Source organism: Miniopterus natalensis, chromosome 2, assembly GCF_054644295.1.
Source record: "Miniopterus natalensis isolate mMinNat1 chromosome 2, mMinNat1.hap1, whole genome shotgun sequence".
NCBI lineage: Eukaryota > Metazoa > Chordata > Mammalia > Chiroptera > Miniopteridae > Miniopterus > Miniopterus natalensis.
The window spans coordinates 183,761,065-183,773,839 of NC_142082.1; the positions used below are offsets into that span (position 1 = coordinate 183,761,065).

At 60.3% G+C, this 12,775-nt stretch overlaps 1 protein-coding gene across 2 annotated transcripts in view; it reads right to left on the reverse strand.

Annotated features, from left to right (window-relative positions):
• Positions 1–12,775, reverse strand: part of SCUBE1 (signal peptide, CUB domain and EGF like domain containing 1) — a 97,965-nt gene that overhangs the window by 15,336 nt on the left and 69,854 nt on the right. For both annotated transcript variants that reach the window (XM_087814960.1, XM_087814961.1), the window contains 4 exons: positions 9,607–9,723; positions 4,350–4,472; positions 1,942–2,058; positions 358–480 (listed from right to left, as the gene is read on the reverse strand). In XM_087814960.1, coding sequence (XP_087671086.1) covers positions 358–480; positions 1,942–2,058; positions 4,350–4,472; positions 9,607–9,723 — 480 coding nt within the window. The remainder of the gene's footprint in view (positions 1–357; positions 481–1,941; positions 2,059–4,349; positions 4,473–9,606; positions 9,724–12,775) is intronic.

Below are 12,775 nucleotides of genomic sequence, written 5' to 3' on the forward strand. Positions count from 1 at the left end.
GGGAACCCCTCCCCGCACCAGCTTCCTTGGCAGGACAAGGGGGAGATGGGGGAGCTGAGGCTCCCCCACACTCCCTCTAAGCACTCAGCTCCGCGAGCTCAGTCTGGCTGCAGAAGCTGACCCCCAGATCTCCCCTTTCTTCCACAGGTCTGTCTGTGTCCTGGCTGACACCCAGCGTGCTCTGCCACCCGTGTCCCCTCTGCTTCTGTAAGCCTCATTCCCATCAGCCATATGCCAGCAGCAGAGAGCACCTGCCTCGCTCACCCACCTGCAGAAGTCACTGCCCTCCCCTCCCACCAGGCACCAGGGGGAAGGGCGGGTCCCAGTGATGGCTGATGTCCGCTCCAGGACACTCACCCACACAGTCCTTCCGGTTCCAGTGGAGCCGCCTCCCCGGGGGGCAGAGGCACTCAAAGCTGCCCTTGGTGTTGACACAGCCCTGGTCGCAGCTCCCATTGTTCATGCTGCACTCGTCCACGTCTGGAAGCACAGGCCGGGTAAGGGCAGGGGTGGCATGGCTGGGTGGCCCAGGCCACCCCTCGGGCAGGAGGGCTAGAATCTCGACCCTAGCCTGAAGCTGTCACTGCACGCAAACACGTGGCCGCACACATCACACACACAGCATGCACATGTGTGTGCTCACAAGGCTCCCACACACCCCAACACACATCCCTCCCACCTAGACTGGGAAGGGGTAGAGCCGAGGTACAAAGTTAAAGTTCCCATCAGGTCTGTGGGGCAGGAGCGAGCATTGGCCCAGGAACCGTGAGGCCTCATCTTACTGTGGGACTTGGGCCAGGCCCCTCCTAGATGTTCCCTCCTATACAATGGGCACCAGGCTGAAGGAAGCCACCTCCAAGGCCCTCCTTCCTCCGACCGCCAAGGGCCAAGAGCGCACACTGGAGTGGGAGGGAAGGGCTGGATGGCATTCACACTGGGGCGCAGGACTGTGAGCACCCCGGCCGCCTGCATTCGGGGAGTGGCAGGCCCAGGGAAGCTGGTGCCAGATTTGGGGGAGTCCCTGCAGGAGATTCTGCAGCCCACCCCAGGTGCCACCCCCTGCCTCACCCACCGGGCCTTCACGGTTGCCCAGCACACAGGGTGGCTACTCGTAGGTCACAGGAAAGACACCCCGGACAGCGGGGCCTTCTCTTCCATGCCTGTACATCTCCAAGTCCCAAGTCTGTGGCTCCTAAATCCATCTAGAACCTTCACCTTCTCTACGTCCCTCTCCACCCCGCCTGAGCTGCAGCAGCTCCAGCTCCCACGTCTGGAGCCGTGTCCCCACTGCTGCCCGGGGTCGTACTCCCCTACACACACGGGCCAGAGCAATCTCATTACAGGAACTTGGCCATGTCACAGCCCGATTAAAGCCTCAGTGGCTTCTCTTCTGACTGGGAATAAACCTCAAGTCCCCTCCGGGGCTCACGGAGCCCTGTACCCTCCCCGTCTGCATCTCGTGCTAGAGCCACACCAACTGCCTGTTGATCCCCTTAGGTCCCTCTGCCTCAGTGCCTTTGCACATACTGACCCCTCAGGCATGCTGCCCCTCATCTTGACCCAAACACTCCTTTAGGATTCCTCACTGGCTCCCTACTCGGCCCTTCTGTCGTCACCCTCTCCCACTGGAATGAACTGCCTACGGGATTCTCTGTGTGGCTTCCACTTGCTTCTGGATGGAGGTTCCCCATAACTGCAGTTTCTCAGGCCTATGCCCGCAACCTGGCTAGGGCTTAGCACCCAGTGGTATTTGCTGCCCTCCACCCCCATTCTCTCGCCTTTCCCCTGGCTTAGCCCCTCTGCCCACCAATTCTCAGCCTTGCTTAGTCCCTCCAGGCCCGCCCATCAGAGTCAGGGTCAGGGTCAGGGTGCGGGGCAGGTGGCCGTGCGGCCAGGCGCGTGCCTCGGGGGGGAGGTGGCCCAGGCGGGCAGGCTGCAGACCTCCGCAGTGAGTTGTCCCATAGAGTGTGTAGCCGCGGTGACACAGGCACTGGAAGCTGCCCGGGGAGTTGATGCAGATGTGGTCACAAGTCCGCTCGAAGGAGCACTCATCGATGTCTGTGGCCAGTGAGACAAAGGTTGGGGAGGGGCGTCAGGGTGAGGCGGGTGGGCGGGGCCTGTCACTCAGCCGCACTGTGGACACCCGTGCACGGCCTGGCCCTGGGCCCCGCTTCCTGCCACCGCCTGTTTTCCCTTTTGTCTCCACTACCTTATATTTCTGATTCAGGAGCCACCGCATGTCTTTTCAGGAGGTGGGCAGGGTAGGAATATTTTGAATAGAAGGGTTATTACAAATTTCTGCCATTTTCATACCTCACAGTCAACTGGGATTAGGATTGGTTTTTAACCCACCGCTGCAGGAAACTGACGGGCTCACCAGAAGCAGCTGAACTGGGACATGAAACCAGGCCTCCTGGCTGCTGACCAAAATGTTTTCTTATCACCCCAAGGTGTCTCTTGAGAAAATAAGGAAAACAGCACAGATAGAAAGGGGGAGGGGGAGAAATCTGCTACCCCTAAGGGGTAATAAGACAGCATTGACAGTAAGAGGAATTTCATTCTGAGTTTCCTGGCAGCCAAGGTGAAAAAGGAAAGAGTGCTCGTTACCAGAAAGGATGAAATAAACCACACGCTCACAGCAGACGAGTCTGACCTGGCTGTCAATTCTGAGGAAACTGCTCCTGTGGGACAGTTGATGGGGCTCCTGCTTCTCTGTGGGAACTGTATTCATTCTCTCAGCACATTAGCTCATCTGACTACATGCATTCATAATATATGTGTGTTTACAACACCTGTGCTGTGCTTGCTCAAAGGAGGCTGTGATCCCTTCTAGGATGGGAATCTGGGATGATCTGATGCTTGTTTGGGATGAAGGAACGAGGGTGAGGGAGGGTACTGTAGGCAAAAGCTGGGAAGTGGCAACACAGGGCGCCCAGCAGGTTGTGTGGAGCTCAGGGGGCCTGGGGAGGTATCTAGGGTCCCTATCTCCAGGGCCCAGAAAGCCAAGCAAAGGCGCTTGTACCCATCCCTGCTGGAGCTGGGGAGCCCAGGGTGGTGCTGGAGCAAGGGAGGGGCATGGCCAGAGCCCCAGAGCCTTAGAGATGAGTCCAGAAGGATGTAGAAGACACAGCCAGAGACTAGAAGCAGACATGTCAGCGCCGCCTCCTCAGCAGCTGCCCATCTCTCTCACAGAGCAGCTGGGGATGCGAAGTCAAGGGCCTTCCCTTGGCCCCCCACAAGGCAGATGGAGAAACAGAGTCAAGTGCAGAGGGGCCCTGTTCAAGGTCTGGACAGATACTGAGCTCCCAGCAGACCCTTGTGCTAAGAGAAGGATGCTGGCCCCAGTCGTGATGAACCCAGGATAGGCTGGCCCTGGACCCTCCCCCACCAGCCATCTGCTCTTGCCTTCCTGTTAGGAACACATCCCTTACCCCTCAGGGCCTCAAGCTGCCCCAGAGCCAGGCTCTGAGCTGCAACAACATGCAGAAGCTGCAAGTCCCATGGCCAGACTCAGCCAGGTGCAGCCTGCAGCTACCGGAACCCCATGGAAACTAAATGAATAGACCATAAACAGAGCAATCATGATGGAGCTGGCCCCTCCCTCAGCACTCCCTCTCAAAGCCAGCCCCACAGGGCACCCCTCTATTCTCAATGGCCTCATCCAGCCCCACAGGGCTCCACATGGTCTCCCAAACTGCCTCAGTCTAATAGTGCCACGTCCTGGGTGGGTTTACCTCTCCTGGCTCCTCCTGGGAAATGCCTATCACCCTTCTAGCATTTCTCCAATGTCCCATCCCCAGGAAGCCTCCCCTGACCACTCTCTCCACTGCTCACCCCCTGGGCTTTTACTGAATCCAGGATGCCTGCTAGACTTGTCCCGGTCTCTGATTCTTGACTTCTGCCCAGATTTCTCCTCCCATTACCTCTGCTCCTAGCAGGTGCCCAGGAGAGGACCTGCAATGTGCCACTGCTTCCACCAGGTGGCAGCATTCCACCTCCGCGGCCATGAAGGCGGCCGGGGCCTCCGGGAGGGGCAGGGAGGGACAGAGCTGATGAGCTCCGCTACCCACTGGCTGTGTCACCTGGGACCATGCTGCTCTCTCCCAGGGTTTCAGTTTTCCATCCATAAAAGGGACAGGCTGGACTGGATGGCTTCTAAGAGCCCCTGGACTCAAAGGACAGAGAAGGCAGGGAGGGCAGGAGCACATGCTGAGGGCCCCAAAACTGTACCTGTTCCTTCAGGTGCAACCAGCAGGGTGGGCAATCCCACCCCTGCACTCACTTCCTCTCCCCGGAGCCTGCAGGAGCCCGGGAGGTTGGGGATGTCCTGGCACAGAGGGCTCGCTCACCTTGGCACGTCCGCTCATCGGTCAGCAGCTTGTAGCCCTTCCGGCAGCCGCACTCGAAGCTGCCCACGGTGTTGCGGCAGAAGTGGTCGCAGCCCCCGTTGTTGACCAGGCACTCGTTGATGTCTGCAGGAGCCAAGCGAGGGGCGAATGGGCTACAAGGCTGGGGCGACGGCCGGGCACCCGCCCTTCCCTGACTTGCTGCTGCCCACTGCCCGGGGCGGCCTGTTTCCCCAACTGAGCACAGGAATGGGGTTCTGGCTCATAGCGGTGGGGCCAGGATGGTTACACCACTTCCCCCGGGACTTGGCGTTCAGACAAGGGAGAGAAACGGATGTCTGCTGTGTTGGGCAAGACGACAGGGACGACGGAGCCTGGGGTTGGCAGGCTGCCTTCCCACGGCTGTGGCCACTCCAGTCTGTGAGACAAGGATCCATGATTGGAAGCACCTCGAGGCACAAGGGGAGGGACACCCCCAAGGCGCTGGTGCATGGTCAGTGCTTGGCTGACTGACTTGTAATGACCAACTGGCAGCAGCTGGCAGCGGGGGATCCTGGGCCTGACTCAGTCTGGTTCTCCTGCTTCTCCACCCGACACCCACCTGTTGGTTTAAGCCCCTTTCACTCAGCACTGATGTGTGTGGCTGCCCCCCACAGGTCCAACCCTATGCCATCACCCAGCATCCTGGGCCGGCCTCTGCTGGCACCCCTAAGGTAATGGCAGCTTTCTCCCTCCCACAGGCCTGCTGGCTGCCCTATCCTGAGCTCCCTGACCCTGCGAGCCCCTACTGTCCCTGAGCTCTGCCCATGTGGCTCTGCTCTAGGCTGGGGTCAGCCTGGCAGACTGTGTTGTCAGACCCTGCCTTCGAGGTGCCTCTTCTTGCTCCAAAGTTCCCCTTGGGCCCGGCCCCCTGGACCCCCATGCCAGTCACCCCCTCCAGCAGGTAGTAACAGCAGTGAGATGACTCCCAGATGGGCTCTCACCTGGATATGGAGGGGAGAGAGGAAGCAGGGAGAGCAGAAAGGACTGCTCTGCACTGGCCTCTGGCCCCATCTCGGCAGAGCTGCCCACTAAGGTTCCAGCGCCCACTGAGCCTGACCTGAACTCCAGGGCCAGGACGCCTCTGTCCCCTGCCACTGGCACCTCCCTGTGAGCAAGGTCACCCTGCCCCATGCGACTGAGTCCCACAGAGGAGACGGTCGCATCCCGACTGTCTTGGAGCCTCTCACCATGCTGCTCCTATTCTTTTCCCTCCAACCAACAGCCTTGCAGCCTCCAGAGGAAGCAGGCATGGAGTCCAGTGAGGGCCTGTCCAGGGCAGAGGCCCGGGCATCTCCACTGCCCCCCCCCCCCCCCCGGGATCACAGGGAGACGGGATTTCTAACAGAAGCTTCTTGCGGAAGAATGGAGGCCCATCTCAGCTCGACCCAGTCAGCTGTGTGGTCCTGGGCAGGGAGGGGCACCTCTCTGAGCCTCAGGTTCCATCTGTGAGCTGCGCTGCTCACAGGCACCTCTCATGGTATCACTGGGGCCTGCCTCTTCGGGAACGCCTCAGGCCTCTGGCACCCCCCTGCCATCCCTTCCCCATCTGGACCTGTCAGCTAAGCTGCCATAGCAACCAGACAGGCGGCCGTAGGCATGTTTGCTCAAGGTCCAGGCTGCCTGGGGTCACAGACGGGGAAGCATCCACCAGCTCCTCCATCTTCACTCTGATGGGGTGCATCCAGGGGGTGCAGCTCCTCCTTCCACTTCCTGCTCAACTAAGACTCTCCTCCTTCTCCACTGTGCTCCTCCCCAGCCCTCACCAGGTGGCCAGAGTTCCCTACCTGCTCGGTGGCCTCCACTGTCCTAGACGAAAGGCCCAGCCCTGTTTGCAGCCTGGGTCGGCTCCCTTGCCTGCTCTTTCTGCACCTCCAGCTCCTGTCTGGGCAGCCCAAACTCTGGCTGCCCCACTGGGTGCAGCCCCCACCCCAGCCTGCTCCTGGGAACAGCTGCCCCTCTGGAAGCCTTCCCCGACATTCTCTCCTTAGCTGCTCCCTCATCACTGGACCCACCCTCAGGGCTATGAAAGGGCCTCAGGGACAGAGGGGGGTGGGTGTCAGGCCCCTGTCTGGAGCCCAGGGCCCAGCACAGGAGAGGGACCACCCAGGGGTGCTCAATGAATGGATCAATAAGTGAGTGAACGAATGAGTTTGGGGTGCTAAGGGAAAGGTGGGGTCCTGGGCCACCTTGTGAACACTCAGACACCTTGTGAGCACTCAGTCAATATTTCAGGGCCAGTACCAGTGTGGGGGAGGGGGAGGGTGTGGCCTGGTGGTCCAGGGGCATGTGGGTGGGGGCTTTTGGGTGGGAGCAGAGGGAGTGGGCTGGCAACACCCTTCTGGGAGGGCAAGCTGCTGGGCCGGGCAGAGGCAGGTGAGGGAGGAGAGGACACAGGTGGTGGGTGGGGTTCTCCAACTGTTCTGGAAGGTGCTGGGAGGAGTGGCTGGCGTCCCTGAGATCCAGGCTCCAGCTCAGGAAGTTGAGACCCCAGACCTCCCTCCTCAATGAAGGGCCAGTTAGCAAGACACCCTCTCCCAATCTCAAGTGGGCGCAGCCCTGAGAACAGACCGAGTGCCATCCACACTCTTGAAACAAAGCGAGGGCATGGGGGGAGTCCTCTAGACCCCCCACTTTCCCACCCCCTCCACCTGCCCTGGTGACCCCCTGGGTTTCCCAGACCTCTGCTACCTAACCTCTGGCCATCGGTCTTGCTCCACAATGACCTTTTGGCTTCTGGAAACCACTGAACTTTTGCAATCACCCCTTAGAGATCCTCCTCTTGGCCCTTGATAAGACCAAGTGTGCACGCTGCCCGAGGAGCTGAGACCCAGTGCCAGGACTCGGGGTGCCGGGAATCCCCACCGCGTTTGTCCTGCTAAGCCCATGCCCTGACCTGCACCTCTCCACCCGGAACTCAGGCTGTGGGCCAAGGCTGTGACACCAAACCCTGGGGTCTGGGGTCCATGTCTGGTTTCCAAGGTTCCCTGCTGTGAAGAAGTTATGATGTTCTTGTCACCCAGTTCTAGACTAGTCCCATGATCCTTATATTCTAATTCCTGTGACAATATTCAGACTGCTCTTCTCCACCTTCATGGCCACTCCTGGCCCAAGCCACTGTCCTAGAGCCTGGATGATGGCAGCAGCCACCTCACTGCCCAGGGGCCAAGCAGTGGCCGGGGCTGGTCACAGAATGAAAACCTGGGCTTCTGCTGCCCCTGCCCAACAGCTCTGGGGCCTCGCCAAGGCCCAAAGGGTGAAGGGCCAACCTCTTCCCTGGCCCACAGGCCCCGCACCATCCGGCTAGGCCTCCCCGCACATCCCCAGACCTGGGCACACGGCCTGCCTCTGGGACTGGGAAGTCCAGGCCTCTGCACAGCAGCCATACGTGCTGCAGGTGCTGATCAGCCCCCGGCCCACGCCCGTCAGGCAGGGCCTCCAGTTCCCACTGCGCTGCACTTCTCTGTCCAGCACCAAGCGGGCTGGTGCGCGTTCATCTTGGTGATTGTGAAAAGTGGACATGTCTGCTGCACTGGACAGAAGATCCCAGAAATAGGGACGATTTCATTCGTCTCCCCTGTACCTGCACCCAGGAGGGGCCCAGAAAACCCAGCTGGAGCCTGAGTGAGCCAGAGCACTTCCTGTCCAGGGCAGTGGGGCCGAGTAGGAGCTGCCGGCGTAAGGGGCTGATGTTTCCAGAGGAGCCACAGGAAACACGGAGGGGGGGCCTTGGGCTGGGGCCCAGGGGCTGTGTGGGTAGCTCCCCTTAGCACCCCTCTCAGACACGGGGTGGGGCTGGGGCAGTAGTCAGAGCCACCCCTTGGCCATATGACAGCTGAGGCTGCCTTCTGGCTGCCAGGTCGTCTCCCTGGCCTCACCTCGGGAATGGAGCCGTGTCCCCCTGTCTAGTCTTGGGCGGGTGCCACCTCGGAGGGGGCAGAGATGCCCAATTTTACTCTCTTCTGTTCTTGCTCCAAGGGCAAGTGGCCAGGCCCACTGTGACATGGCCGGGGCTGTGGTGGACCCTGGTTGTCCTCTTGGCATGAGCCATGTGGCAAGGCTCCAGATGCCACATCGCCTGCCCACCTGCCCGCTGGAATGCAGCTGGGGCTCAGTGGGCGCTGCAGAAGGGCTTCATTTTCAAATGAACAGGCAGGTGGACGGTTGTTTCTGTCAATAATCTGGTTCTTCCCAACACAGTGGCCAGGAGGGAGGTCATACTCGGTCTATTTCTACAGCTTAAAATAGCTCACCTCAGACTACTTAGGTCACACTAACCCCATGGTGATGTTTCACTCACAGGATTGGGAAGTTCAGGCTCCTCTTCCCCTCCCCGCTGCCTCCCAGTCCTTCCTGGCTTCCTGGCAAGGTAGTGGCAGGGGGGTGGCCAGCAGACCTCGAAGGGCCTGGCGCGGGGGGGGCTGGGGGCTGCACCTCACTCCTTGAGGGGCATTGGTGTGTAGGCCTCACCCCAGCTGTCCCTACAGCTGTCCCCCACACTGTGGGTGGTCCCCTCAGCCTCTAGAGCTCAGCCAGCTCTTGCTTCCCAGTCCCCCTCGCTTATTTCCTGAGGGACCCTGACTCTGCTAAGCACCCCCCCCGCCCCCGCCCTTGGGAACTCTGGGTGAGTCGGATCTGGTGGGAGAGGAAGCTCCCCCTTCCGTCACTCACAGCAGTGGCCGCATTTCTTCAAGTGCTAGGGTCCTCAGAACCTCCAGTTCCTCCTGTTCTAACTGCAGACAGGTCCTTCTGCACCCCTGGTCCTTCCACTGAGAACCCCTCAAACTTGACTCCTCCAGTGACAAGGACACACAGTGTCCTTATTTTTCTAACGGGGCCGGTAGACAATGCTATACCCGCATGAGCCGCCCTGCACCATGCCGTCACACTAGGTGGGGGTGAGGAAACCTGTCACATCCCATCCCCTTGGGGAGCCACATGAGTCATGAGGCCAAGAAGGCCCGTCACCCAATGTGCAGCCCAGTTCTTTAACATGAGAACCCTGTTTTTGCCCCCAGGAACCTAGAGATATGTGGTGGAACCAGTATTCTCTGGAACCTGGTGGGGGGTAGGTAGGTGCTGGTGCTGAGCCTCCCACAGACAAGCAGGCGAATGCTGAGTGTCCCGGCCCCACGCCCACCTCACCGCACAGGCCTGCCCCACCTGCCCTGCGGAGGGCCGAGGAGTGGAGGCAGGCGCGCTCTCACGGCCCTGTGCTGACCTTTGCATGTCTTCCCGTCGGGCTGCAGCATGAATCCAACTGGGCAGCTGCATCGCACGCCCGTGGCCGTGTCCTTGCACGTCCGGTCACAGCCTCCATTATTGACAGCACACGTCTCTGGGGAAGGAAAGAGACAGATGCAGAGTCCAGCTCTGGTACCCTCCAGCTGAAGGGCTTCTTTGAGCTTCACCTCGCGTTCCCCTTCTGTAAAATGGGAGAATGGCACCATTTCCGTGGGGTTGCTGGTGAGGGTCCATGATGATGATGGATGGGGGGAAAGGTTTGCAAACTGCCAACAGGGTCACCGCCACTGCAGGGGGCCAGTGCTGAGTGGGAGGCTGGTATTTAACGCCCAGGACAGACTCCTAAGTCCCCGCCCTGCCTGGCTCAGACTCCCAGCCCAGGCTGGCGCTCCCTAGGGCTCCCAAACTCATCCCAGCACGAACTGCCTGGGCCCTGCCCTGGAGCCACAGGGGAGGTTTTCTGAGCCGCACACCATCCATCACCTCGATGAGGCTCTCGGCCCAACATCTGTTCTCACTGAACGATACGCCAAAGGCGTCTGGTTTTCGTCCTCTTGAAGCTCGTCTACGGCTTTTTTTTCTCTTTTGCAAACTTAAAGGGGCTGGAGTGGCTGGGGCATAGCTGAGGTCACTGGGCCTGTCGTGTGGTGAGAGTGATCCTCCCCAGGCCTGCAGGAGGGGCTGGCAGAGCCAGGTCACCGGAGCGCAGGTGGCCCGCACACGGAGGAGCCTGGCTCCCGGCCTCGGAGCCTTTCAATCTGGGTTCCCTCTGAGCATCTGGCGCTTTGATCTTGTGGGAACTGTGCCTGCTCGGGCTTCCCTCTTGTCTTGGCTGCTGGGAAGCGAAGAGCCAATGGGCTCCTCACTCTTTTACGGCCCACGCTCCCCTGCCTGCCTGCCTGCCTCAGCTTCCCCTGGGAGCCTGGCCCCTGGGGGCCTTTTCCCTGAGGTTCCCCAGTTTATTCTGTCTGTCCATCTGGTATCCGATTCCTGCCAGCTGCCTCTGGGTCTCTGTGAGGAGTCTGGGGATGCATGTGGTAGTGATGACTAACTGAATACATTCCCCCAGTGCCGGGAGTCCCTGATACTACTTGGACCAAACTCCCGATGCCTTCCCTTTGAACTTCCACCGAGGGGTGGTGGAGCAGGCAGAGGCGGCCAGCTTTCCCTTTGTGCGTGAGTGCACATCTGTGCGCTGCAGGGTGGCCGTGTGGGCGTCACTCTGAATTCAGGGGCTGCCTGCACAGAGGCCACTGAGCATCCTTCTCGAGGCTGATGTCTCCACCACGAGAGGAGGAACTGTAACCACTACAGAGAAGCGAGTGTCTCCACCAACCCTAGCCCTCCGGCTGGGTGTAGCCAGCTCTGGGAGCTCCAGGCCCAGGGGTTGGGAGGCCTCCTGCCTGCTGGTGTTCCCAGGTCCAGCTCAAAGACCACCTCTCCAGAGGCAGAAAGGCCAGTCCCTTTCTTGGGACTCACACAGGCTAGTCTGAGTGAGCACAGGCCAAGTTCTGACCAGCACGTGGCCCACTCGTGCCTCTCATCTCCCCACTGGACCATCCACTGGGGCAGCAGTGCTGTCACTTACTGGGTGGCCCAGGAGGGGCTGGGCCTCAGCACCTGCTGTCCCAGCAGATGAGGACAAGCTTTCCCTTCCAGGGCTGAGGTGAGGATCTATCTAACAAACTTTAGACTTAGCCATGCCTGGCCCAGGTCCCGGCCTGTAGTAGCTGCTCAACAATCATGATTCCTTGCCTGGGGTTATAACCAGAGGGAAATCCCACCCCCACCCTCAAGTCAAAGGGCCCTCACAGGCTCACGGTGCCTTTCAGCCTTTTGTGTGGAGAGCCCTCTCCGTAGGGGAACGGGCTGTCCGTTTCCCTGTGCAGGTAATTAAGGCTCAGGCCTTGGAGAGGTGGGGTACACTGTAGGGGCGGGGGGGGGAGCAGGAGCTGAGCTCGGGCTGGGGCACTGCTGGTGGCCTTACGCCGGGACAGCAGGATGAGCACTGGGCCTTTCCACTGTGGCAGGGGTGGAGGTGGCATGGGCATGGACCATGGGATCCTGAGACATGGATCTGGCCAGACAGCCTCCAAGGGTCTTGTAGGCCCTTCCTGTCTCTGTACAGAGGCCAAGATGGGGGTGAGGTTGAGTGTGAGTGGCCACCTCTCTCTGGACCCCCAGACTTTGTTTCCCGAGTTGCCCTAGACAATGGTTGTGCCTAAAGTTCATGTTTTGAGCCAGGGGCTCGGGGTCCCTGGGTGCTGACCACCCCTTCCCACAGTTCCTCATGGTGGGTCACCTGCACCAGGCCCGTCCCAGGCCTTCATACCCCATGCTCATGGCAGCTTGGTGAGAGGCTTCTGTACCCTCTACCTCCCTGGTGAGGAATGGGTGCAGGGAGCTCGGAATCCACCCAGGGCTGGGGAGCCAGGAAGTGGCAGAATAGTTGGGACCGGCTGGACTAATGCAAGCCTGCCTGGCAGCCTCAAATCTCTGTCTTCAGTAGGCCTCAGCCCCAGAGCCCCAGTGATCTCTCCGTCCCTCCCCCAGGGCTCCAGTCTTTATCAACGCTGCCCTCTGGGCCCAGGCCACATCTGAGGAGGCTCCCTACCCACCCTCACCTGGGGCCCTGGGGCCCTGGGACTGGTCCTGCTACTGCCTTGACATCAGAGTCCAGCACCTGCTCTTACTGCTGCCCTCTGGGCCAGGCCACCAGTGTCCTCCTAGGTGACCTGCACAGCCTCCCAGTGGCCCCTCCAGACCACAGCCTCACTCTGGTCAGCCAGTGCTTGCAGGATGGTGTAGTAACCCTGAGAACCAACATTCAGGGGCCTCCTCTGCCAGGCCCTGTGCTGAAGGGGGTGGGGGGAGACAGGGAGTGGAGTCAGGAGTCAGAGCCAGCATCCAGCAATCAGCCTGTCCTTCATGTCGCCTTGTGGGGGTCCTTGGGCAGGCTACGGCATCTACCTGGGCCCTCAGTGCCCCTGCGGCACAGGGGGATCATTTCTGCTGTGCCCACCTTGGCTGCATCGCTCCAAGGCAAACAGACGCCCACTGTACTGAGTGATACATACGGAAAGGGGGGCAGGGAAGTCTACCCAGTCCTTTGGGCTAAAGTGGGAGTTGGGGGCTGAAGTGACAGG